Consider the following 27,573-nt stretch of genomic DNA (forward strand, 5'->3'; position numbering starts at 1 on the left):
GGGGCTGGCAGTGGAGGGACAACGAGCAGCACAAAAGGGCTGGCTCCAGAGAGGGGCTGTTTAAAATGGCACTCAGCCAACCACAGCTCAACAAGGCCCAGGCCCCTTCCTCCTCTAGACAGGGTGGGGAGAAGCCAGGAGGAGGGAGGGACGAGGCGCCGCCGCCGCGGTGTGTGTGAGGGAGGGGGAGGAATGGCGCAGCCTGAACGATCAGAATCTCCACGCGGTGATTGCCGGATCCGGCCCCCGAGCCTTAGTTTGCTGACTCATGGTCTACGCTATGAAATCCTGGGGGCTTAAATGTTTGTGGATGCGGTGAAGCAACACAGGAGGAGGAAGTGCAGTGCACACAAACCAATGTCCTGTGCTCATTGCACCTTCACCGTGTCCAGAGCTGCTGGGAGCAGAAGGAAGCGATCGTGATGTTAAATTGTAAGTGAGGATGTAGTAAGGGAGAAGAGCTGTAGGGAGATTAAGATCCGTGGAAGGAAACACAGGCAGGAAATGGGGGAGAACATATTTATTTATTTTATTTCTCAAGCGCTGGATGCAGTGTTACAAACTGAGACAGGAAAGCTAGGAGCTAAATAGCACCTTAAACCTAGGTTATGGGCACAACAGCGGAATGCCTAAGCGCGCCTTTTTAATAGCAAGAATATAAAGCTGAAAATGAATGAATTTTAGCTAAAATCTTACATTCATTTTTTATTTGCATGGTCTAGTCCTCATCTGAAGACTGCAAAAAAGAGCAAAGCCATTCTCCCCCTGCCTGCCCCCCTAATATTCTTCAGAGGGTCTCTTCCCCAGTCGTCAGAGAGTAGCTGGAAGTGGGGAGGCAGGAAAAGGTCCTCCTTTCCTTCCACTCTGCAGTTTGAATCTGAAATCTTCAGCGCAGTACTGCACCCAGAGCTCAGAAACTACTCAAGCTAATGAAATTCCTTGTCGCAAAACGCACCTAGAACAATGGGAGTTTTGAATGCTGGTTAAATGTGATTATCAGGCAGGGGGTTGTAGATGAGTCATCTGACTAGTCTGTGACTTTCCTTACCTGATAATCTACTTTTCAGTGTGGAAGAAACATTCAGTCAAGCAAGCCTCCACCTGCATTCTGTGGTGGTTAGGGATGATGTAGTTATTGGGTAGGGAGGAATTTGGAGTGTATGGTCTTGCACCCCAAGTTGGAATAATCACATTTTATTGTTCCTATATGTGAATCAAACAAAAAACAATTCCCTGTAGGTAGGGGGAAACTAGCACAACTGAAGTGGCTGGACTAAGATCTTTCTCCCTTATGTGCTAGTTTTCTACTTGCAAGGCTTTTTTAAAAAATAGGAGAGACATTCCAAAAATGTGATTCCCACCCCCTGCAGTATGAAGTAATATTTTCTATTTTACCACCACATCCTGCTGCATGTGTAGATTAGGCAACTACAGATTTCACTTGTACAAAACCATGACACAAGATTACTGTAGTGTAGCAGTAACTAGTGAACAGTGTGCATGTCTTTAGGTCCTGTTTTTAAAGCAAGTTTTTGCAGAACCGCTTTACTCTCTTGGCTAGGATGCTCAGTCGGTAAATGCACAGCATTAGAACAGGGCAGTCTTAATACACTTATTTGTTCTCTGCCTTTTCTTCTCAGCTCATCACTGCAGTTGTGACCAAGAACTGGAAGGAGATTGTCCAGTCTTGCGACCTGCAAAACTGGAGGGAAGCTTTAGCTGCCGTGTTGACTTATGCAAGGCCAGATGAATTTGCTGCTCTCTGTGGTGAGGAAACGAGACACAGATGAAGGTGTTGGGTTACTCTTTAATTAAAATGCAACATCTTTTTTAGAGCTTGCATTTTCCTTCACATCTCATTTAGTAAGCAATTAAGCACACAAGATTATTATGATTATTTAAAGCATTTTTACCTTACCTTTCAGCTGAAAAAGGTTTCCGTAGCGGCTCCTAAAATGTCAATGAAAATACTGATCCAACTTGCAGGCTTACAGTCTTAAAAGGCACAGCACAAAAGGAAAAAGGGATTTGGAGGGATGAGGCAGGGAAGCGAACTGGAGCACTAATTCTTACAGACAAAGTTCTTGTAACCACCATTTCCTATAATCATAGGTTTTTCATGATGTCTAGAATGGGCAGCTGAGATTAGCACCAACCATAACTTTGCCAAATTTGAATGTCGTAACAAATGGTGGCTAGAGATTACTAGCAAATGGAAGAGGGAACACTTGAGCCCTCGGCACATTCTGGTCATATGGAATGCGACATCTGAACTAGACATTGGTGCATTTTTAACAGTGCAGGTTTTAATTGCAAGGATTCAAATATGCACTCTTTTCCTTCTAATTCTTAGATTTGTTGGGCTCTAGACTTGAGAGCGAAGGTGACAGCCATCTGCAGACTCAGGCTTGCCTATGTTACATTTGTGCTGGAAATGTAGAAAAGCTGGTTGCCTGCTGGACTAAAGCTCAAGATGGAAGCACTCCGCTTTCCCTTCAGGTAGCTCTTTGTTAACTAGTTCCGTTTTGGGTCTGGTCCCCTGTGAGGTAACACGACGCCTTTAAACTTTACATGAAATTTGGTGGGTTTTGGAAAGTACCTTTCCATTTCCGTTTTGGATGCAATCTGCTAACTGGCACCTCAAAAGTTGTGCGTATTTATTCATTTGCATTGTATTCATTTATTCAGAACAATGAACAAAAATCATTTCTAAGAAGGTCCCAGCCCTTTGTGAGCTCACAGGGAGGAAGCTCAGGCAAAAGTTTTGAAAGTTGCAGCCAACATCAGTGGCAGTTCTGGCTGTCCAGCCCTTGATAAAGAGCAGCCCCTTCCTGAACAAATTATTATTATTATGGTGCTGTAGTTAAACCACTGAGCCTAGGGCTTGCTGATCAGAAGGTCGGCGGTTCGAATCCCTGTGACGGGGTGAGCTCCCGTTGCTTGGTCCCAGCTCCTGCCAACCTAGCAGTTTGAAAGCACGTCAAAATGCAAGTAGATAAATAGGAACCGCTACAGCAGGAAGGTAAACGGCGTTTCCATGTGCTGCTCTGGTTTGCCAGAAGCGGCTTTGTCATGCTGGCCACATGACCTGGAAGCTATATGCCGGCTCCCTTGGTCAATAATGCGAGATGAGCGCGCAACCCCAGAGTCGGTCACGACTGGACCTAATGGTCAGGGGTCCCTTTACCTTTACCTTATTACTTATATCCCGCCCATCCAACTGGGTTACCCATCTATTTAGTAGGAAGTTGAAAAATGTCCCTGGAAGTTGAAAAATGTCCCTGGTTACCCCAGCCACTCTGGGCAGCTTACAACAAAATATTGGGGGGTGGGACAGGAGAGAGAGAAATATATTGAGGAGCAGAGCAGGTCACAAATTTCCAGGCCAGAAGGACGGGGCAGCGCTTGCCACACAATTGCTCCTTCTGGCAATTAACTTAATAGAATTTTGGAGCAAACACAATGGTAGGCCCTTAGTAGCCCACTCCAAAGCGTGACACTTGCAAGTGAATTTGCCCCAAGTGCCTCAAACAGAGGCATGAAGTCAGAGCTTCCCCAGCAGCCCTTAAATCCCCACCCGTTAGACCAGGGTTTCCCAAACTTGGGTCTCCAGCTATTTTGGGACTACAATTCCCATCATCCCCGGCCACTGGCCCTGCTAGCTAGAGGTGGTGGGAGTGGTAGTCCAAAGACTGCTAGCAACAGAAATATGGGGAACCCTGCACAGTCACCAGCCCTCACCATTGATTCTGGAATGTCACATAGCTGTTCTGTTCAGGGTCCCCCCCCCAAGATGTAAGGAGAGCCCTGCTGGCTCAAACCCAACACCCAGCATCTAGTCCAGCACCCTGTTCTCTTACAATGGCCAACTAGATGCCTGTGGGGACCCCGCAAGCAGAGCACCAGTCCACTCCTGTTGTTGGGTGATGATCAGCGATAGGATTCTTCTGCTCGTTCCCTTGGGCTGTTGGGTATGGTTCATGGGATTGAGAAAGAGTCCTTGCCTACTTGCTTCGGTTTGGCCCTCCCAAAATGGTCTGAAGGCACAGGCCACAGCTCTGCTTGAATGAGACCTCCACTCTTGAGTCCACTGGAGGAAGAGCGGGTTGCAAAGTTAATGAATAAACTCTGCTCTGTTTTGTTTTTGTTTTCCCCTGTAGACTGTATGTAAAGAAGAAGAAAAAGGTTGCTCAGCTACAGAAGTATAGCTTGCCATTTTGGCTTGTGAATGCCAGCCAGCTATGGGCTTGTATAACTTGGCTACCTGCAATTTTTCTGTGCTCTTGTGGCTCCTACGGGTAAAAGAAAGGGACCCACATGCAAATAGAAACTCTTTAATCCAAACTGGCCTGCTTGCCGCTTATCTATTTCCTTTTTCTTTCTCCCTCTAGGACCTCATTGAGAAAGTGGTTATCCTGCGCAAGGCGGTGCAGCAGACGCAGGTGGCAGATGCCAGCACAGTCGGGGCTCTCTTGGCCGACAAGATGAGCCAGTATGCCAACCTCCTGGCTTCACAGGGCAGCACCACTGCAGCTTTAGCTTTCCTTCCCGAGAACACCAACCAGGTAAATGGGCTCGGCTTTTGTTTCCCTCCCTTGCCTTACACTAGATTCGCCTTTGCTAACCTAGTGCCCTCCAGATATTGTGGAGCGCAGCTACGCATCAGCCCCAGACCTTGAAGGCAACTGAGGAACTTCAGCTGGTCCAAAATGCAGCTGGGCTTTCACTTACCATCTAGGTAACCCTGTTTTTAAACAGCTGCGTTGGTTTCCAGTTCATTTCCATGTCTGATTCAAGATGCTCACATTAGGTTAAAACCAGGGGTCCCCAGACTTACCGGCGTTTGGGCCGGTTCCCACCGCGCCGATCGCGCGGCAGGCCGGAGGACAGAGGAGTGCGGGCCGGCAGGCGGGGGAGTGCACGCCCGTGCGCATGCGCATGGGCGCTTACTGGTGCGGCGGCGCGCTTCCAGGGTGGAAAAAGCGCCGAAAATCCGTTGTGCGCATGCGTATGGGCCTCCCCCGACCCGGAAGTGCACCAGAAATGACCTCTTCCGGGTCGGGAGAGGCCCATACGCATGCGCACAAAGGATTTTCGGCGCTTTTTTCCCGACCCGGAAGAGCGCTGCCGCGCTGCGCGCAGTAAGAGCGGGCGGCGGGGGTCGTCTCGGGCCGGATTGGCAGGCCAATTGGGCCGCATCCGGCCCTCGGGCCGTAGTCTGGGGACCCCTGGGTTAAAACCCTAAACAGCTTGCACCCCAAATATCTGAAAGACTACTTCCTGGAAGGGGGGGAGCTTCTTGGTAGTTCCACTACCCTCAAAAGTTTAAGGGTCTTCTGGGAGAGGGTGCTCTCTGTGGCAGCTCCCAAGCTGTGGAATTCCCTCCTCGCAGAGGTTCATTTGGCATCTTCATTATGTAGTTTCCATCTGATTCTTAATTTTTTTCATCTATATCCCACTTTTCCTCCAATGAGCTCAAGGAGGCATACATGGTTCGCCTTCCTGTTTTACCCACACAACAACCCTACGAGGTGGGTCAGTGAGTGTCTGGCCCGAGGTCACCCAGCGAGCGTCATGGCTGAGTGGGGATTTGAACCCTGGTCCCATAGGTCTCAGTCCAACACAGGCACCCCCAAACTCGGCCCTCCAGACGTTTTGGGACTACAACTCCCATCATCCCTAGCTAACAGGACCAGTGGACAGGGATGATGGGAATTGTAGTCCCAAAACATCTGGAGGGCCAAGTTCGGGGATGCCCGCTCTAACCATTACACCACACACTGATTCTGAAGACACGCCTCTTTACCCTGGCATTTGACACTGAAGAGAGATTTGTATATACATTGGGACCTGCCCTATTCTCTTGATTGCCATCTGTTTTCAGTCTTGTATTTTTAAGTACTTGTAACCCACCCTGGGGCCACATGGTGAACAAGGGTGCGTAAGAAATATAAGGACAGTGATGGAAAATGGATAAATGAATGGTTGAACATTGCAGGGCCCAGTTAGGCCAGGACAGGGAATGACTGAGTGGGAATTCCTTGTTGGATCAGTTCTTCTGGCTTTGGAGCAGGAGCTATGAAGAAGAGCTGTGTTGGAGGCTCAACTGTGGAACACCCCTCATCTTGCAAAGATTAGATATATTTGTGTGTCTCCTTGGGTCCCTGCTTCAGCATAGGCGAAAAATTATTCTACTTCAGTAACTCGAGTCCTTGTGCCTTTTCACGACTCTATTCTTCTGCCACCTTCTGTGTCAAATAACAAATGCGCCAGTTCTCTTGATGGGATCCTGCTTGCTTGTGGGGTGTATGTGTGCAATTCCTTGTGGTTTCTTTCTGCTTTGCAGCCAAACATCATCTTGCTGCGGGAAAGGATTTGTAGAGCTCAAGGAGAGCTTTCCCGGGGCCCAGAAGCACCAAAGGTTCCTTACGAAAGACAGCCTGTTGCACCCAGGGGGAGAATTGGACCTGCGGCTAGCCAGGCGCAGATGCCACAAGTCCCAGCCCAGCAATACTATCATCAGGTAACGGACACCTTCAGCAGCCACACTTCAGCTTATGTGGACACCCAGCTTTGCTGCAGCATCGTTCTGCCTAATGTTCTGAGCATTCCGTGCCCACAGCGTCTGTATGAAGCACCTCTTGCAAGTCTTTCCAGCAGCAGCCTCTGCGTGTGCTTTATGCAGTTTGTACACATGCTTTTCTGAAAAGTGATCATAGAAATCTTGCGAACCTGCCTGCCTGCCTGAGTGTTGGTTTTGATGCCACACAAGCTTTTGCTGATGTGGAATGCTCTTTTAAATGCCGAATGTTGTAGCCTTAAATACTGCTTGGGATATTTTCTCCTGCTTTCTCTCTCCGGGCCCTCCACCACCCTTTGTGTTGCTCTAATTCCCTGTGCATGTTTTGCCACTACCCTTTCAGCTTGAAATAAGCTGGATATTTTGCTCCAAGGCTTATGGCTCCTCAGGCTTCCGATATGTTTGCCAGACAGCCATGATAGCAGACTTAAAACACAGTTAGGGCTGTGGTGAGCAAGCATCTTCTCCAGGTGACCAAGCCTAGAAGTGTTTATAAGCTAAAAGGAAAAAAAAATTATTTGACGCAACAATTGACAAGTATAAATGTTAGAAACTTCTGTGAGCCTATTTGCAAGGCTGTTCTTATGGATAGAGGGTGTGAAACTTGCACCTCGTTGTTCTGTTGCCTCTAATACACCAGGAGAGGCTGTGTGTCCCCTGGCAGTTGTCTTTGGGATGTGCACATTCGTCTCTTCTTTAAGCACACAAGTTGTCGGCACACATCTGTCTCGAGAGAGAATGGAGTGTGCCCCCAGGGGTGAAGTCAAACCGCTGTGCTAGCAGCACCGAAGTGACCTCCCTGGACATACTGCCTGGACAGTGTGTCTGGACGTCCTGGGCTGCCCAGACGACAAGACCCTCCTCTCAGCCTTGCTGGTGTGGTCCAAAGGAAAGCGGAATGGTATATTGTATATTGGTAAATGGGAAGTGCTGATTCTACCCTGTTTCTGGTGTGAAAGGCAAAGCACAGATCAATCTCTGTATGTGGCTGAGTCTTAAATACAAGCAGAAGCCACTGTGCTGTTTGGGTCTTGCTCCTTTCCTTTGTGTATCTTAATAACATAATACCATGTATTGATTTTGCAAATAACATAATGTGTCTTACTCCCATCTTGATGTTGTAATATCATCAGGCCTTTTGTTTGTGCGACAGCACTCATTGCTACAGAGTTCCAGCACCTCTTTTTTTGCTGCCCATACCAGCCATTTTGTGCTGGCACCCATGGCACTCATCAGTATAAGCACGGGCACCCCATTGTTTGTTTTTTACAAAAACATAAAAGCACTGCATGGCATAATCCCAACCCAGCAGCTGCAATAGTCTCAGAGCAGTCTGGTGCCCACGCTGAGTTTTGTATTGCCAGGTGTGCTGTGTAGGTTTGTGTCTCCCCCACCCTCAGCCTGTGTTCTTCACTTGTATGCTCTGGGAGTTCATGGTGCCTTCCACAGGGCTCTCTGTCTGTTCCTGCGTTTTAAAACAACCCAGGCAAACGAGTATTAGATAAGCAGCACTTGGCACTGAGACTGCACCTTGTTAGGGATGCAAAACACGACAAAAGGAAAGCGCCCTAGTCAATCCAACAGCACTAACCAGGTGAAATCTAACGTTGGCTGCCTTCTTCCCCTGCGCTTCTTCTCTTTCCCCTTGCTGCCTTGTCTTGGCTGCTTGGCTCCTAAGAATACAGTGATGAAGGTCTCAAACAATCATAACTGTTACGTAGCATGGCAAATAGGGGGTTGGCATTGTTTGGTATGTTTGGGGGGCATTTTTTGAGCATTCTGGCTGTTTGACACCCTTTCGGACTTTTTCTTCTTCTTTTTTCATTTCGTTTTATTTTTCCATGATTGGTATCTCTCTGTTCAATTCAGGTTAGAGTTGCCCCTACTGTCACTACCTGGAGTAACAAAAACCCCACTGCCCTTCCCAGCCATCCTCCTGCAGCCTCTCCCTCTGAGACACAGGTATAACATTAATTATTCCTCTTTGAGCAGGATCTGCTCTCCTTGTTATTATTATTTTTCAAATAAAAATTGGACACTTGCACACATATCCCTTTCTGTGCCATTCCTATGCTCCCTCCCCGCTCCATCACCTTTTTTTTAAAACACACTTTGCCATTCTCAGTGCATTACTGGCCATCTGGGAAGTAGGCACAGGTTTCAGTTCAATCAGATTTCCCAGCTGGCCTTGCTGTATTTCAAGATGTCTTCTGGCCTGTGAATCAGATTTCGAGTTCAATCAATGAGGCCCCCATAGTTTCCACTGGGGGAACAGGTGGGCTTAATTCCTCCCCGCCACATTTCTCCCTCCCTAACAAATTGAATAAATGATTTAGCCCTTAAAAGCACCTTGAGTTGACCGTCTCTGCCCCATTCCCCGTAATGAATTCAACACATTTTAGGTTTTCTCCATTTTTAAGGATTGCAGGTGGATATTGCCAGTTTCTTGGGCACCCTGTTGCATGTTCTGTCTTTACATCCAAAGTAAGGTGGGAAGTGGAAAAGAATTGTGTGTGAGCTAATGAGTGCTTTGAGAGCAGGACTTTTAAACTTTGGGAACTGTCATTCTGGGCCAAGCCTTTGCTTCATATGCACCTAACCAAACCAAACCCTTCTTCTCTTCCCCATTTGTTTCCCAGGGGGAAAACCCTCCTCCTCCAGGGTTTATGCCAGGGGCTGTTAATCCCAGCGCACCACCACATCAGCCGGCGCCTCCCACTTACAATATGTACACTCAGGTTGCAGCACAACAAGCGTATCCACAACGTAAGTAGCGCAATCTTCCTAGTATCCCCCCATTTGTTCTTCTTACAGTGAGCTTAGTGTGCTATAAACCTAGGTTGTTTGTTGTGGCAACCCTTGAGATCTTCCCCTGGTGCCCACGAAGCCTTTGAACCACCCCCTCCCCAACACCACTGCCTTAGTCACAAGGGGGTAAAAGTGATCACATCTTTCTCCCTTGAAAAGTACATAGAGCTGAAGGAGGAAGTTGTGAGAATACGCTCATTCCGTCAGCTCCCTGAGATCTGCAGATGACGGGTGGTCTACTACTACTACTGATACTACTACTACTACTTGTAGTAGTAGTATCATACACCCACCCTGGCAAGGCAGATTGGATGGTAAGGGGCCTTGCACTGGCTTCTGCTAGAACATCCGGTTAGCTGAATCCAGACTAATGTTGTGAATAACATGGGAACATGTATCCCAAGAGCCCAGAATGGCTTGTATCTTTTATGACTGTGAAGGAACTTAAACCTTCCCTCCCTTCCTCCCTTCCTTCCTTCCCTCCCTCCCTGTAGCTCAGTTCTCGGCCCACCATGCTGCTCAGGTTCCCTTTGGGATTGACAAATTTCTCTTCAGGCATCATAGAGGCATTAAATAAATGAGCTATGGATTTTGCAGTGAAATAGCTGCAACCTTGTGATATTCATTTGATTTCTTCTCTCCCCATCGCCCCTTAATAACTCATCTGGTAACAGCACTTAACATCCAAGCAATTTCTGCCGGGCAACGTGGCGGGGTGCAGGGAGAGCTTTTGAACAGACGAGTCAAAGGGTTGTGATTTCTGAGGAAGAGATGGCACTTGGCTGAACAATGTGTCTTCTAAATTATTCAGGGCAAGCTGCCTTATTTACCCATGTCTAGGAGGCTTAGTTTGGTCAAACAGGATATGCACTTCCAGAGTGAACACTAAATACATTACTTCTGGTAAATGTGCCACCATAAGCAGCTAGACGGCTGTGAAAATTTGTGTCCTGGGCTCCTCTACCCATGTACTATCTGAGACCAAAGGGGAGCATAGGTTGCCAGATGTGATTCCCCCGCCCCAGCTCTCCTACCCCACGATTCTAAATGTGTCTGTGGGAGGGGGGTTATTGCTTTGTTTTGCTTTTGTTCTCGTTTTATTACGCATTCTGTGTTCTCATTATGTATTTTTATGTAGTGCGGGATCTTCATGTGTTGGGCTGCATGCAAATTTAATTAATAATAATTTTCCATTTTTATCTTCAGTATTAAAGCAGGAACCTTTATGTGGAATGCTTAACCTGCAGCCCCTCTTAGGAGGGCTGTGTTTTCTCCCTTTTTCAGCTGGGCCTCATTTTACTAACCTAACCTTCTCCTTTCCCCCCACCCTCTCCAATGTAGCTTGCCAGCCAACACAGCAGTATTCTTTCGGAACGGGGGGACCGTCGCTCTATCAGCCCCACCAGCAGCAACCTCCCCCGCCCCCTCCTGCCTCGGCCTCTTACGCTAACCCCAACCCTCCTTACATGCCCTCTAACCCGCCCACCTCCATGCCCTCCCCGCTGTACCCAGCCCAGCCCCAGCCCTCCCCGACCAGCTTGAACCCCAGCTCTTCTCTTCCTCCTCCCCCTCCTTCTGGTGCCTCCTTCCAGCATGGCCGGCCAGGAGCCCCAGCATCTTCTCTGCCGTATGCGCTGCCTCCTGGACCCTCAGGTACAGAGCCGGCAACCAGTGAGCTCGCTGCATCCCAAAGAACAGGTCTGCGCTTGCAAAGGGGCCTTTGTTATGCATTGGGGGGGGCGGGCGCACGTTTCATTTATTGTCATTGTTGTTTTGCATGTGTATGCTGACATGGTTCCGCACAAAACTGGTGGCGCTCGGGTTGCGTGCTTCTGAAAAGCATCGCCATCTTTTGCCTGCCGTATAGGGCCAGCAGCTTGCTCTATCCAGGGCAGTGTGAGTGACCAAACACTCCTGCCGTGAGTCAAAGAGTGTCCAGAGATAGTCCCAGGAGTCATTTGCTGCATAGCATAGAGCAGGCATCCCCAAACTGCGGCCCTCCAGATGTTTTGGCCTACAACTCCCATGATCCCTAGCTAACAGGACCAGTGGTCAGGGATGATGGGAATTGTAGTCCAAAACATCTGGAGGGCCGAAGTTTGGGGGTGCCTGGCATAGAGGCTCGCAAACTGTAGAAGGGGCTTGACATCCTCCCTGGCTTAGCTGAACGTTCTTGTTTTAACCAAAAACAAGACCAAAAGGAAATCAAGACATCAAGCTGGCAGCTTTCAGTCAGCGACTTGTAAGAACAGGGCTTTGGAATGGGACCTGGCTCTTGTTTGTTTCCATGTGCCTAGCCAATTTGCATTCACAAGCCTCCTGCAGAAAAGTGTGTTACCCGCTATCAGTTTGCTAGATTTTTTTAGCCTGCCAGGGAGATCAGGGCCACCCCCCTGCCTTTTTTACCCTTGCAAGTGCCCCGTGAAATGCTCTAGGCTGAGAGATGGTGGCTGGCCCACATTCACCCAGTGAACTTCAGAACGGACTGGGGATTTGAACCCAGGCCTTTGCAGCCCAAGAGTCCAGCACTTAAACCCCTACACCACACTGACTCTCCTAAGGTACGGTCACTTTACCTGCTTACCACTGCTGTTGCACCCGCCATGCCACTCCGGAAAACCTGCAAAGCTACAGCCGCACCGCACAGACCAAACATTTGTATTTATGGAAGCGTGTAAGTACGGGAAGCCTTATACTTCTCTGAAGTGGCATGGGAACAAGAATCCCTTTCAGGCAGGTAGCCATGATGTAGGAAGGAGCCTCTTGGTGCTCTCTTTCTCACTTCTTAACAAAGATTATTCCGTTAGCAAGCTTTGAGATGGTTTCAGGAGAGCACGGACCAGGGTTCTTGTTTTAAACCCAAGGTTGGGGACATTGTGGGGGCAGGGCAGTCCGACCTGTCCCTTTAAAAAAATAATGACAGTAATTATGGAAACTTAATCAGAGCATACCTTATAAACATGACACCGTAATTCCAATCAGAACAAATTGGCCGCTGACCTATTATATCAATACTCCAGCCCTTTATATTCATTGTTCGCTGAAGTTTTTCCATTGGAGTTGGCACCAGTAAGTTGGGGGGGGGGGGAGAGAGAGTTGTTCACTAAAGGTGAGACTCAATATCGATGAAGCAATTTAGAAACCCTTTAAAGGTATGTTTTTCTTCTCGCATGAACTAAACAAGCATGTCTGGAACAATTGCTTCTGCATGTGTGTTAGCATGACACAAAAGCTTGTGGCCCAAAATGAGAGAACTGGTAACTTGCTTTTGTTAATGTTTTTTGTCCTGAGCAGCTACCGGTGCATGACAACAGACCTGTTTCTTTATCGGTGTCATTCAACTCTTTCTTTAGCTTTCCTTTCCTTGCAAATAAAATGCAAATAAGCATAACAGGAAGACACAAAGCTTTTGTCAGGGACCAAAACTTTGTATTATTATTATTATTATTATTATTATTATTATTATTATTATTATGGCCAGGGTATGAAGGGAGCAAGGCTATTACAGCTTACAGTTTTGGATGAAATGACATTAGATACACAGCAGCTGCCTTTTACAGACTTTTAAGACCGTTCCCCTTTCCTGGTAGAAAAATGGGTTAGAGTACTTTTGAGTTCACTTCAAGAAATACAGCGTGTCCCAAGGTGCCTTGCAAAGAGTGCTGTGGACTAAAGTTTTCTAATGGGAGTAGCTTCCATGTTCAGTTCACAGCCGAACTCTTAAAACAGGTGTGGTGAGCCCGTAGACCTCTAGATGTTGAGCTTCAGCTCCCATCATCCCTGACTGTTGGCATGTTGGAGTCCAGACAAGTAGAGGACCATGCCTACCCCAACCCTGTTTTTGCAGGGTTATCCCATTTTCACTTTGCAATGCTTCGTTGATGAACAGGACTAGTGATGTTAAATCCTCAAGAATATTCTCAATTAATGAGAATATTAGCGATTTTTCATTTAAAATAGGAGAATATTCATTTTAATGCATTGAAAATTATATAATTAGTTAATATACATGTTTATTCATGGGTTAACATGTTCAGATGGCAACCAAAAACTGTAAAGATACTTTTATTCAATGGGGCAATGCAGTGAATTCACATTCTTTGGGTTTTTTTGCACCAAACTTGAAACTGAAAATTCAACATGAATGACTCACGATAATCACCAAGCCTATTGCATATAGTTGAAATACATAGGAGTTTAAATGTTCATCAAATTAAATGAATAGCATTCTAAAAATAAAATAAAAATTGTTTTCTGTAGCTCACATTTCAGAACTGCGAATGGTGAATGACACAATGCCTAGTAATGTAGCTGGATCCAAAAAAATCATTATTCATTACTTACACTGGCAATATCACAGCTTGACGTATTATTTACTAGCGTTTTTAAAATGTGGGTTATAAAACTGGTTCTTACATTAGAACTTACAGTTTGTGGTGAATTTTCTAGCAGAATATTCTCCGGAGAATATTCTCACCTCACCTCACTAAACAGGACTTTGGAACCAAGAATTGGAACCAGGCCTTCAGCCCAGCCCAGCACCAGCAGCTATTCAAATGGAGTTCTCTAAGAATCCCACAGTTCCTGGGAAACACCTCTAGGTTTTCTTAGTGAGGAGGTTGTGGATACTGAGTCCATTTCCTTGGAGAAGGTAGCTTGTTCTTTGCTGCTTAGGCAAACTCTGGGGCTGCATGGCTAAACTGGGAGTGAAAATTGGTAAGAGCGGGCGCTTGAAATCTGTTCTTGAAATCTTAGAAGGTATTTTCCAGCACATGCAAAGCTTGGAAAAAGCTGGTAATGGGAAAGTAGTGTATCTTTTTTTTCTTTTTAATGCCTCCTGAGGTTTTTTTGCGTTTTGTCTGCAGACTATCAATCCATACAAGACCCAGCCAGTATCCTGCAAGGTGACTTAGCTACCTTTTATAAAATGGAAATCATTAAGGCACAGCACGAACATCTAACAAATTGGACTCTAGCAGTGCATGTGACCGCAAATTCAATACTTTGTGCTAATAATACTTGTTAAATCCAATGAAATTTAACACTCGGTAACATTTTAATGGAGACAAATGGTTTGACTCAAATAGCAGAGCTGGGATTTATAACCACAGATGTGATCAACTTCTAAAACAGATGTTTGTTGCATTCATAGGGGGAGGAGTAATGCTCTGAAATGTTAATTTCCATGGTCTGCACTATAATTTTTGAAGCAGTCATTTGCACGATCAGGACAGCTGCCTTTCGTGTTCAGAAAAGCTGAGAATACAATCTTCCAAATATTTGCAACTATCCTTAAAATCAGGGTGTGTGTATTCTGCACTTTCCAATAGAACGTTAAAAGAAATTGCACCTAATCAATCCAAGTTCTGTGTCCAAAATAAATCCAGAATCATTTGCTTAACTTGTGCGGATTGAACAGATTTGCATAAGCTATTTGTAAACTGCCTCCTGCTTGCGCTGATGGAAAAGGTGACGAATTGCAGGGGTTGTGAAGATGTCTACCTGCAGTTCTTCCTTTCAGCACAGGAAATAGGTTTTGGTTAATAGAAGGAAGGAGGCCGAGGAAGAGAAAAAGTTGAAATGCTAACAGCAAATATTTCTCTTCTCCTTTGTTTTTCTTATTTTGCCTAATTTATCCTTCAACTTTCAGCCTTTAAAAAAATATGATTTAGTTAGTCCTGGGGAGGGAGAAAGAGCTGTGAAGAACACTGAAGTCCTTCCTGCCTAGCCTTGATTGCTAGAAATCTTAATCGGAAACCCTGCTAGCTTCCGAGATTTGAGCAATTATTATCCCCACACTCTCAATGTATATTTTCTATAGTCATGAGGACTAGAATCTTTGGAAAAGAAACAACGCTGGAATTCACAAAAAATGAAATCCTGTGCCCAGTACACACTTACCTTCTTGCCCTTAGTTGCAAATGTGCTGCAGAACCATGGGAATCCAAATTTCTCAAGGAAACTGAGTTAATCCTAGATTTTAAGAGATTGGGAGTTGCAATTTTGTAAAAAGAAAATTATAGCACTGTGGTTAAAAACTCCAGCTGTGATTATTTTTGATTAACTATCAGTGTTGTGTAACAAACCTGCATTACTTTTTAATTTTACTTGAGTGGCCCTTGAGTTCAGATTAGTTCAGAAGATCCCAACTTAAGCTGCCCCCCTAAGCATGTTTGTTGGGGCAGGAGAGGTCCCTGTGTACTCCTGAGCCAGAACAAATTTCCACCAGGAACATCTGCAGCTACTGATTCCGAATTCACATTCAGTATTACTTTCATTCATTTTCAATGAGGCTTATTCGGGAGCCCTTGCCAATAAACAATGACATCCATGTGTGTTCAGCCCAGACGGCCACTTTCGTCCGGACAGGTTCATAGCTTATTTCTTTATTTAGATGATTTATTTGCCGCTTAGCCTTTTCCTCCTTTTTTTGGCAAAAATAAAATCTCTGAGCGGTTTACTGATACCGTAGAATTTAAAATAAAAAAATCCAGTAGTGTAAGTGCGATTAAAATATTGCAGTTAGAGACCAGGATGCAGCAAATACATTGTAATGAATTTCATCCCTGAGGATCATCTACCCTGCAATGCAGGAATATGCCACTTTCCCATACGGGGATCAAACCTGCAACCTTGGCATTATCAGCACCAACCTCAGTTTCCTGGGCGGAGCGCTTTCATGAGCGAAGCTGCTCTTTCCAGGGAAGCACAGTAATTGGCACTGCAAATGCAGGGGGCTCGGTAGCGGGTCAGCCGTTGTTACTCTACTCCCCAGTTGGTGATTATGAATTCAAGCGGTAAGATCTATGGCAGCGCTCTCTCGCTCTGCAAGACAGGCTTCCTGCCAAGCAGCAGCAAAACTTAATTAAGTGACTAAAATGAGCATGTTCACAGCAGCTTTGTTCTTTCCGATTTTTACCAGTTTGATCCGAACCATTAAAAAAAATATATTAAAAGTTGACGCTGCTGTGGATTTATGGGTTGCCAGGAGTTACTGATTCTCTCCTGATATCTGTGCTGCAAAAGCTGGTTGCCTTTTTCAGTGGTCTGCGCTGGGAAGGATAGGCAGTGAAGATCTAAACCTGCTGTCTCTCTGCTACCAGTTGCTGATTTAATCCTAACATTAGCAAAAGTGTAGCAAAACTACAGCTAGGCGGGAACCTAGCCTCGTAAAGATTCACTGCGTATCTGAATATGTGTCCTTAGACTTTTTATTAATGCAAATAGCACAGGTGTGCCCCCAGATTTAATCCTCCTCCCAGTGCGAAATCCTTTGGGAAGGGCAGTGCCCAGTGGTAAAGTTCGTATGGAGAAAGTCAGTCCTTCGCACCTCCAGGTGGTCAAGGACTCCTGCCTGAAGCCATGGAGAGACACTGCCAGTCAGTGGTAGATCAGAGGCAGGGAACCTCCAGCCCGTGGGTCAAACAAATGTGGCCCTCCAGGGCTTTGTCTGGCCCTTGGCACCACCCAGGCCACAACCCTCACCAGCCTTGCTTCACATCCTCCTCCAGTGTTTTTGCATGGCTGGAATGCGTCCTTCAACTCTGATCATGCCTCTTGCTTGCATTAATGGAGGGTAGAGGGTTGTGTGAGTGAGCGCTTGTGGGAACTGGCCTCCTGTCCAAAGGTAAATTGACATCTACTGCTTTGCCCACGTTTGCCTCTGGCCTTGACCGCCACTGTTATGTTGCCCCTGGAAGCTTCCCCGGAAAGGAATGACTCCCTCGGGCTGGGAATTTTCCCCACCCCTGGTGTAGGGAAGCTTCCCAGCCTAAGCAACTGTGCTTAGATGGGCCCATCATCCAGATCGATACAAAGCAGCTTCCTAGTTTCATCACCGTGAAGGCTCTGGAGCCCAGCCTTCCAGGGCGAACCAGTAGAGGCATATATTTTGACAAACAGTGGCCAGCACATCGTTCTCAGTTAGAAACGTTTTGGGGCATCAACCAGCATTTAAGAAGCGCCAAAAGGCTGCATTCCTCTGAACAGCAACACGGTATTGCAAAGTGGTGTCTGTTGCTAACAACGCCCGAAACAAATCTCTGAAATTTCAGGTTTTCTTTGGTAGCCCAATGATAGAAATGTCAATGACCGTATTAAATATGTACCAATAAATAACAAATATATGTGATTACGCTAATTGTACTTGCAAATCCATGCCAGATTGACAAAGAGCACTGTAATGAATGTTAATCGTAACTGGAATATTATGCCGTCAATTTACATAAAGCTTTTCAGGTAGTATAAACCCACATGGGGCTTGCAATCTGCATTCTGGTAGTGGAGGCAGAACGTGCACAAATATAGGAGCAACTAGTTGAGTTTGGTTCCCGTTGGGCAGGAGGAGCAAGGGAATTGGGCCAAAAGCTATGAAGGCAGAAGGTGGGTTTTTGTGTTATTTGCATTCCTGTTTCAAATACAGAACATGCTCATCCCCGCTCTGAAATTTCTAGATTCCGATGAAATGCTAGCCTCTAGTTAGAATGTGGCAAAATTTGCCCCTCCTGATTATCTGGGACGCTTTACATTCCATTGATATTGTTTGGTCTTGTTGCAGGACCTCAGAATGGCTGGAACGACCCTCCTGCTTTGAGCAGAATTGCAAAGAAAAAGAAGGTAGGTTAAAAGGAACTTCTGACTTGCCAAGAGTGACTTTAAAGGCCCTTCCCCAGGTGTTCCTGTGATCAAAGGTAGCAGCCAGAGAGAGGGTTATCTTAGCCTGTGTGGTGGTGTCCTCCCCAATCCCCAAAACGAGGTTTTTAATTGCCCCAGTAGGCAAGACAGGACTCGAGGTTAAGATCTCTTGGATTTAGAAAGAGGAGGTTTTTTCCTTCCGAATATGAGACTATATTATGAGGCACCCTGTCTTTGCTGGTTGAAGGAATGGATAACATTAGAGAATTCACATATTCTAGACTTAGAAGGTCATGCCAATATTTTTGGTTGGCACGCTTACATATGGTATTAAAAGGTGAAAGTTCCATAAAGGATTTAGAAATCATATAATTAGGAAAAAATTGTATAGAGTATGTGATAAATACAAGAATCTATTAATAAGCTTATGGAATATGCAGAAATGGCAAACTTACCGGAGGAATAGGAAATCAAAATAACAAACTTTTTATAAAAGAATGGAAATGGTTTATTGAATATTTACAGATAAATTGTAAACAGATAAGAACATTGGCAGGATTGTTGTAATAACCTGCAGTTTTATAAGAGTTTATATTTAAAGTAGATGAATGAATGAGCAAAATAATTTAAATAGGATATGCAGAAGATATTTAAAATAAATTTAAGGAAATGTTAAAATGATTGTAAAATCTGTGAAATGTATAAACCTGAAAAGCATAAATAATGTTTTTTTAAAAATATATATATATATCTCTTGGATTTGTTTTAAATCTATCATCAGAGGGTTGCAAATGCATTTCAGTTTATGAAAGACTGGAGCATGGAAAAATCAACAGCAAGTTTTACATGAATGAAGAACTCCTTTAAACTTAGCTAAATTGCTGGCTAGGGCTGATAGGAATTGGAGTCTAAAACGTCAGGCTAGCAGAGACTGATTTAATGTTTGAATGCCCAATGAACAAGAAACTGAAATAACCTTTTGATAGGTGAACAGCCCTATCAACAGTGGTAGCAAATATCATTGCCTGCTCTTGCATAATTTTATCACACACCTGTTGCCATAAGAACTCGAGTGAGCTCTTCTTTTCCTTCCTCTGCCTTAGGTGCCTGAGAACTTCATGCCTCCGGTTCCCATCACAGCCCCGATAATGAACCCCATGTCGGACCCTCAAGCCCAGCAGCAGCAGCAGCAGCAGCAGCAGCCGCCAGCAATGCCTCCCGCCCAGGTTCCGTTCCAGCCCTCGCATCTTCCTCCAGGCCAACCTAGCATGCCAAGCCCTTACCAGAACGTCCCACAACCTGGCGGCCAGACCATCATGACTCCTGCCGCGTCCATGCCCAGCATGGAAGGGGCGCCTGGAGCGCCAATTGGCAACACCATGCAGGTAAGAGCCGGTGGCCAGGTGTCTTGGGCTGGCTGGATGCCAAGGAGTGGTGGGAGGCACCAGCGGGAGAACCCCCTAGGGGAACTCCCCAGGGGAAGGAGGCTCAGGGCCAGGGAATTGGTGGTGGGACGATAATGAGCGGTCAGAGGGAGAAGAGGGACAAGACTGGGAGGAGGAGGTGTCAGAAGCTGAAGAGGTGACAGACTTTAGTGAGCAGGAAGAGGCTAGGGCAGAGAGCAGTTCAGACTCTGAGGCTGAAGTGGAGGCTGGATGGGAGAGCGGCCAAGAGGCAGAGTTGAATGATGGCGGTTGCCACAACATTTAGAGATGGGTGCTTTAAAACAGGATTAGACCAATTTGTAGAGGGGAAGGTTATCGATGGTCGCTAGTTGCAGTAACCACATTCCCTCCAGTATCAGAGGTGGTTGCTAGGCAACGTAGAGTGCCGTTGCACTCGTGTCCTGCTCGGAGGCTTCCCGTGGTCATTGTGAAACCAGGATGTTGGGCTGTAGAGAGACCTTTGATCCAATTGTATAAATTTATTTATTTGGTTTTCAGATTAATGTTTTACAGTCACATAGCCAACATAGAAACAAGATTCCAGAGAATCTCCTGGACTTGACTTCTCCCCTTTGTGGGTCCTATCATTAATCATCTCCTCCTGCATCTTTTATAAGAATCCAAATCTTTTACCTCTCCATTGTATCCAAAATTCACCATTTAATTACAAGCGTTATTCCAATCCAGCTAACAATTTTAACTCTTCACAATGGTTTTTAAGATAAGTTATAAAAAATTTCCCCGTTCCTTATTAAAAAATTGGTCTTCCTGATTCTTCCTACCAGAGAAGAATGGCAGAGATCAAGTTGTTGGATTATCCCGAAATGGCTAAAATGACCAGAATAATCAGAAGTCAGGCCTTTGATCTAATTGAGCAGGACCATCTGTTCTTATATCTTCATTGAGATTGACAGTGCAGTGAGAGGGAAAGAGTGCAGCCTGAGAGTGGGGAGTAGGGGGTTACCTTTGGCCCTGAAACGGTTGTCTGAGGTGGAATGTTCACTCCTGAGAAGATTCCCTCACCAGGCCAGCATCCCTTACATTTTGCCACCTGGCACAGATGTGGGGAACCTTTGGCCCTCCAGGTGTTGATGAACTACAGCTCCTGTCCTGCCTGACCATTGGCCATGCTTGCAGGGGTTGATGGGAGTCATAGTTCAGCCACATCTGGAGGGCAAGAGGTTCTTCACACATGTCCTGTTAGGTTGCGCCATCCCTTGCTACAAGACATGGGGTCTGTCTCAGCATTTATGGATTATGGATTTTTTGGGTTTGATATCCCGCTTTATCACTACCCTAAGGAGTCTCAAAGCGGCTCACATTCTCCTTTCCCCTCCTTCCCCACAACAAACACTCTGTGAGGTGAGTGAGGCTGAGAGACTTCAGAGAAGTGTGACCGGCCCAAGGTCACCCAACAGCTGCATGTGGAGGAGCGGGGACACAAACCCGGTTCACCAGATTACAAGTCCACTGCTCTTAACCACTACACCACACTGGCTCTCACCAACACCTCACTTCACGGACAGGGAGGCTATTATCTGGTTCAGGGGTCTGCAAGCTAAGGCCCATGGGGATCATTTAACCGGCCCATGGACCCCTGCCACCCGCTCGGTCGGCTCCCATGCGGAGCAGAGCAGGGACCACCTTCTGCGAGGCTGGCTGGCTTCTGCAGCCAATAGGAAGCTGCACACGCCTCCTCCGCGCCGGAAGGCGCGCCGGAAATAGTGTTTGTGCACGGCCCACCATGGCGTCTGCGGGACTGTGAACCGGCCCAAGCCACAAAAACTTTGCTGACCCCTGAATTCTGGTTGGATCCCCTCTATGCCTGATGTGGTAGCAGCCATGTAGCCTGGGCAAGGCAGCTGTTGAATTTCTGAACGGCTGCTTGTTTCTTCTCCCTCCCACTTGCTCAGTGGGAGGTCTGCGGGGTCCTGCCTAAAGAAACAATCACCCTTTTGACTTGGGGGGTTGTCTTTGAAAGCAAATGACTGGCAAATGATTGTGAGAGCCTTGTGGGTGGGTTGCTAAGCGGTGAGAGATGTTGGCTCATTTGGAGCCACATTGTTGCAGGCAGGCAGGCAGGCAGGATTTGCTCGTTTCATTTGATTTAGATCTTACTGGTGTTTAGGCAGAGGTTAGCATTTGCTTTCCCCGTATTGGGGGACTTGTCCCAAAATCATTCAAGGGTGCTGAAATCTGGACTCTATAAACACCTGATTATCCTGTGGTAAGAGGGAATCCAGCATGAATGGATTTTATGCTAAGGCACGATTAGCAGGGCTGCTTCAGCATTAAACGGCAAATCTGGCAGATACCATTAAAGGGCAGCACATTGGTAGGTGTATAGAAACAGAGTCTTTTGGCCTGGGACTTTCTTTGTCACTGGACAGTTGGCCCAGAGTGGATATTAAAGAGAGGTTATTGGCTGAAGCTAAGCAGCTCGTGAGTCTGCTCAGTGCCTGGATCAGAGAGCACCTGAAAAATATAAAGAGGGGGATAGAAAATAATATATGGGAAGTAAGTTGCCAGGAAAATGTTGATTGTGGTTTTGGAAGTGCAAGAGAAAGGATCGCTCAGTTTGTAACTTAAGGGCTAATTGTGTTACTAGTAAGAAGTGTGGAAATGTTGCTTAGCAATCAGGCAGAATAGCATGATTTCTAGTGGAGTAGCACGTGCTCTGATTGGCTGTGCAGTTCTGCGGGAGTTTTCCCTTTGTATGTTTTTGATTGAATGTCTCCATGCCCCAAACAAGGCCTGTACTGGAAGTGAAATCCTCTCTGTCCCTTTCTCCTCAATTCATACGCTCTTTTTATTTGGCTTCCTCAGTATCAAGACCTTCCCTCTGCATTCCACCTGTGTTATTTAAGTGACTTTACTAACATGCGGTTCCCCTGGAGTAAAAAGCCTGGGAGCAAATGATGACAAAGTGATATTCCAAATTACCCTTCCTTCCCCTCTATCTAGCATGTGCAATCCTTGCCAACAGAGAAGATAATGAAAAAGCCCATACCTGAGGAACACCTTATCCTAAAGAATACATTTGAAGCTCTGATCCAGAGATGTCTCTCTTCAGCTACCGATCCGGTATGTGCTTCATGTGTTTCTGTGTTTTGGTGGTGGTGTTTTTTGTTTATATATATATATATATAAATGCATTTTATGTAGTGTAATCACACATTCAGAGCTGGTGGCATCCATCACTGTGTGGTGAGTCATCAGAAACGATTTATCACCAGCAGCCAGGCTCTCGCCAAGTGCTTCGGATATTCAGGCTATCAGAAAAATTGCAGCTACCGTGTGATTTACACAATGGGAGAGCATAATCTTAGGCTGTCTTCCCTTGCGGGCGACTCGAATTAAGATAAGTGCTTCTTCCCAAATCCAAATGGTTCAAGAAGACCTTGCAAACACAGAGGACAGCAGCAAAAACAAACATTTTGCAGACACGGCCGAAATGGGATTCAGCACCTTGGAGAGCTGCAAATGAACAGTGGTAGGGAGCTACGGATGGGCTTGTGACCTGACTCTGTGGAATGCAAGTTTATATTGTCATGTTGGTGTGGGGGAGCGTTCTGAACCGCAGGCCCAAAGGAGGGCTTGTGGGAGTGGTTGGGTGCAGGGATACCAAAGAAGGATGTCAAAGAGGCTAGAGCAACCAGTTCTAGTGTTTTATTAAAAGGAAAGGTGTAGACTTGCAGCAGACCAGCCTGCCAGGTCTCCCAGCCTTTACAGACACGGGGTGGACTCTGCAGCAAGGAGATGGCTTGTCTGCACCCAAGCAAATGTGCATATGTTTTTTATAGACAAAGCGACATACACCACTTTGCCAGGACTTCCCATCACTTCACCTGACCAGATGAGGGTGTCGGTGGCAAATACCAAACCTTACAGATAGTTCCCCTTACTGGGCCCAGAGCCCAGCACCCAAAGCCCACAGATGATGACATCAAAGCAAGCCAATTAGCAAGCGAATATAAACGTATATGAGCTCATTGCTGCAACTACCAATTAATTGTGGGCTTATCTTGACTACCAAGATGGTGTTTGCAGAGCTTCTGGAACAGCTCGCCTTTGATTCAACACAGGATTGTAGGGAAGACGCAGGAGCGTGTCCTGTAGGTTGACAGCAGCAAAACCACCTTCCATAAGCTAAGTGCTGGGTGCTTACTTTCACCTTCAAGGACGCAGTTCTCTCAGGAAGATATTGTGATTCAGACTCGACTGAGGAGCGCCTTCCTTTCTACCTCAAAGCCAGCAGTTCTCTGTGCCCTCTGTGCAGTCCCACATAAGCAACTTCGCTTGTGCAACCCACTGCTCTGAACCTCCTGGACTGAGGGTTGGGACCCTCCAGGCTCTGCGGCAAAATTGGCCTGCCTGGTCATTTTCATGAAACGATGCCCACCTGCCCCACACCCTATGTCATATGTGACTTGGGATATGGGGCAGGTAAGATACTTGGCCACAGAAAGAAGGACTGAACCCATTATCAGTTGATGCCTGGGCAGGTTCAGTCCTGCTTTGTTCAGGTGTGCCAGCCAACTGCTGGAACCAGCTGGTGCACCAAAGCCTTGCCTAAAGCAGGATTGACACCCCCCACATGTGCATCAGCTGATGTGTGGGGAGTTAAATCCTACTTGGGGAGGAACTTCCCCCATGCTTAGGAGGCACATCAAAGTACATATTAATTTGTATGTATGCATATGTGTGTGTGCTGGTTGAGCATTGATAAAATTTGATAAGGTTATTTAATGACTTCCTATGTTCTGGTCTCTTCTGTAGCAAACCAAGAGGAAACTTGACGATGCCAACAAACGCCTGGAGTTTCTGTATGATAAACTCAGAGATCAGACAGTAAGCTTTATTTATCATTGTGCATTTCGCTTTGCCCTGCTCAGGATAGCTTCCTTACATTTCACCTCCAAGCCAGGCATTCTAAACTTCAGCAACTGAACTGCTTCCTAGATCATTCTCCAACCTTCTTATTTATTTTTGCAATGTTTTCCCGCTTTTTAAAAACTATTTGTTAGCTAGAAATAATTCCTGTGCTATAAGATGGGTCTGCAGTGTTTCGCAGAATAAGTAAATGCACTTCCTGGGTGGGATTTGGGAATCCGTTTTTGAAGCAATGTCACCAGAAGGCAGCTTTGTATGTGGCAGCTGGCTGTTTAAACGATCTGACAAATCGAGCATGTGGTAAGATCAGGTTGAACATTGTGTTGGGCTCCTGGGAATCCCAAGACAATGCTTAAAACCGTAAGCCCCCTTTAAATAGCACCAGAAATCCACAAGCCAGATCAGGTGTAAGAAGTCCATATATCTACTTCAGCGTTCTGTCCCTACAGTGGCCGAGCAGAATAAGACGGAGCACAGGGGATGACTTGTGTGTATTGGGGAACCTGGGCCACCAACCTCCACCAGCCCCAGCCAACATGGTCCCATTGGAGTCCAGCAACATCTGTAGGGCCACAGCTTCCCCATCCCTGGCCTACAGCACCTGTCATTATTGGGAGTCATGCTGACCCTGAATAGACAAATTGCACACAGCGGCTGCCCCACTTGTGCAGATGCTGGTGGTGTCACAGCACAAAAAAGCCCAACTCTTGTAAAAAGTCTTTGCTTCCAATCTCCAGCTGGTGGCATTTCATTCTGTACCAGAAATGCTCTCTCTCCATAACTTATCCTTCCACCCTGTGGGTTGGTGAAGTCCTTTAGTGGTGCAGGAGGCAACATTCTGAGGTCTTGGCTGGGCAGGGCAGGAGAGGCAGACATACTGTTCCACGTGCCCTGGAGCAGGGTTTCCCAAACTTGGGTCTCCAGCTGTTGTTGGACTACAACTCCCATCATCCCTGGCTTGCAGTGGTCAAGGATGATGGGAATTCCGCTAGAGGAAAGGGAGGAGGGGCTACTACTGCCTTGCACCAACCAGTTGCCATTGTCGCTCGCAGCTGTCCTTGGAAGAAGTTGCTTGCTTGCCCCAGTTGCACCTGCCTTTGTGAAGTCATGTAAAATAATAATACCGCAACCATTGATTAGGTCAGATTTCTCCAGTGGCCATTTAGCCACTCCACTCATGAGTAGAGTGCTTGGAGCCAAGAATGCTGGGGTGAGGTCAGGTTGGGGTGCCCGGATATCTATGTGAAAAGGGTACCTTCTCCATGTTGTTTTCTCTCTGCCTCCCTCCAGCTCTCCCCGACGATAATCAACGGTTTGCACAACATCGCCAGGAGCATCGAAACACGGAACTACACGGAGGGGCTGAACATCCACACCCACATAGTCAGCACTAGCAACTTCAGCGAGACGTCTGCCTTCATGCCGGTGCTCAAAGTGGTCCTCACCCAGGCCAACAAGCTGGCCGTGTGAAGTGGGCTTGTGCAGAGAAGAAGCATGCTGCTTTCGAAGGGGCATGCTGCGAGATGGACCCCGGCCCTTAGAGCATGATGCGATATAGAAAGCTGGTCATGACAAAGTCACTCTCTCTCTCTCTCCCTCTCCCTCCCCCCCCCTTGCCGCAGATGAGCTTCGTTTTAGAAGGGCCAGCAAGTCCTGGTGCTTTTTCTTTCTCTCCATCTTTTATTACCCTTATCTGCAGATAAGTGTATTTAATTGCGCCACGTCATATACCCCATTTTAAATGCATGTTACCTGCTGCTTTGAAAGTGGCTTTTAAATACAGCAAAGAGAGGGGGGGTTGTATGTAAGGCTGACCTCAGAAAGCAATTTTCCCCCACATTCCTCTGCATCAACAAGCAAGTAAAATGTTTGATTCTATTTTCTGTGTGCACTGAGTTATTATTCCTCCTCCTTAAGGCTTCCGCAGTGTCAGTGGGATTTAGCTTAATTAATTTTTAGCTTGCTTAATAGTTTAATGCCTTTGCTTTCATTAGGCCGCATGGCTATTTATTTAAACCCGTCGTCATGAAGTTATGCACATATATATATACAGATACCTCCTTCCCACGCTGATTCCTTCTGTAACAGAGGTTAGATCAGTGCCGGAGGAACCTCATCGAAATGGTACTAAGGTTGGCTTTGATAGATCAGACAGCAAAGTTTCCATGTCTGTGAGTCAGTTGGAATGATGGCATCTTTCGAACACCTTGTGCGTGTCAGCTTTCAGAACAATGATTTCCAAGCTCTCTGCCTTCAGGGAACACACAATGGCTTGTCTGTCAAGCTGCCCTTTTGTGTTGCAAAGGATTTTGAAGCATCTTCAGGCATATGCAAAGTTCATCTGGGGCACTGGCCCAGCCTCTGAGGCCTTACCGTTGCCTCAAATGGAAAAAAAATGTGATCACAAACTCTGTATTCTCCGATATCTACACATTAGAAGGGAAGATGGGAAGTGGAGAGGTGAGTTTTATTTATTGATTGGCCTGGAAGCCAATTTCTGCTGCTCTCCTCCATCAGGCAAGCTGCTCCTACCACAAAACTATTCCTCCCCTTATTTGACGTTTACCTGACGCAACCTGTATTTATGCATGCTGTAAAAGCCTGCCCGTTCTCCTTGCCTCCAGTAGATTCTGTGTGCTTCCAAAGCAACCTGTTTATTGAGTGTTCATTCTCATTTGTTTCTGGGCAGGTTCGATGAAGTTGCGTCGAAGCAACTGTTTTGCCACACTTTGCAGTACGTTTTCTGGCCACTTAGCTTACACAGAAAGTCTGATATTTTGGGGAGGCGGTTTTGTGGTGCCAGACCTTCTAGTCAGCTACAGTTGTGCAATTTGCCAGTATTTTGTGGGATCCCAGTCAAAAATAGCGATAGTCTGGAAGCCTGTCTGGGAGGCTCCTGGTTGTTGCAGGCATGTGTCTCCCAGCCTTCAAGTAGACTGAGGCAGAATAACAAAAGGGTTTGAAGCCATCTACATCTTTGCTTCTCCTGCCAACCTAGCAGTTCGAAAGCATGTCAAAGTGCAAGTAGATAAATAGGAACCGCTACAGCGGGAAGGTAAACGGCGTTTCCATGTGCTGCTCTGGTTCTCCAGAAGCAGCTTTGTCATGCTGGCCACATGACCTGGAAGCTATACGCCGGCTCCCTCGGCCAATAATGCGAGATGAGCGCGCAACCCCAGAGTCGGTCACGACTGGACCTAATGGTCAGGGGTC

General features: G+C 46.4%; 1 protein-coding gene across 1 annotated transcript; it reads left to right on the forward strand.

Moving 5' to 3' along the window:
- Nucleotides 1-1,616: 1,616 nt before the first annotated feature.
- On the forward strand, nucleotides 1,617-26,238 carry LOC148687397 (protein transport protein Sec31A-like; the record flags this gene model as incomplete). The annotated part of the gene is made up of 13 exons (XM_088657097.1): nucleotides 1,617-1,767; nucleotides 2,354-2,499; nucleotides 4,392-4,565; nucleotides 6,347-6,523; nucleotides 8,450-8,542; nucleotides 9,220-9,346; nucleotides 10,730-11,086; nucleotides 14,254-14,292; nucleotides 17,946-18,004; nucleotides 19,126-19,407; nucleotides 22,432-22,551; nucleotides 24,247-24,318; nucleotides 25,651-26,238. Coding segments are annotated over 13 exons (1,977 nt in total), but the record flags the coding sequence as incomplete, so codon positions are not given.
- Between the last annotated feature and the right edge of the window lie 1,335 nt (nucleotides 26,239-27,573).

Source organism: Zootoca vivipara, chromosome Z1 (assembly GCF_965207765.1).
Source record: "Zootoca vivipara chromosome Z1, rZooViv2.hap1.1, whole genome shotgun sequence".
NCBI classification, from domain to species: domain Eukaryota; kingdom Metazoa; phylum Chordata; class Lepidosauria; order Squamata; family Lacertidae; genus Zootoca; species Zootoca vivipara.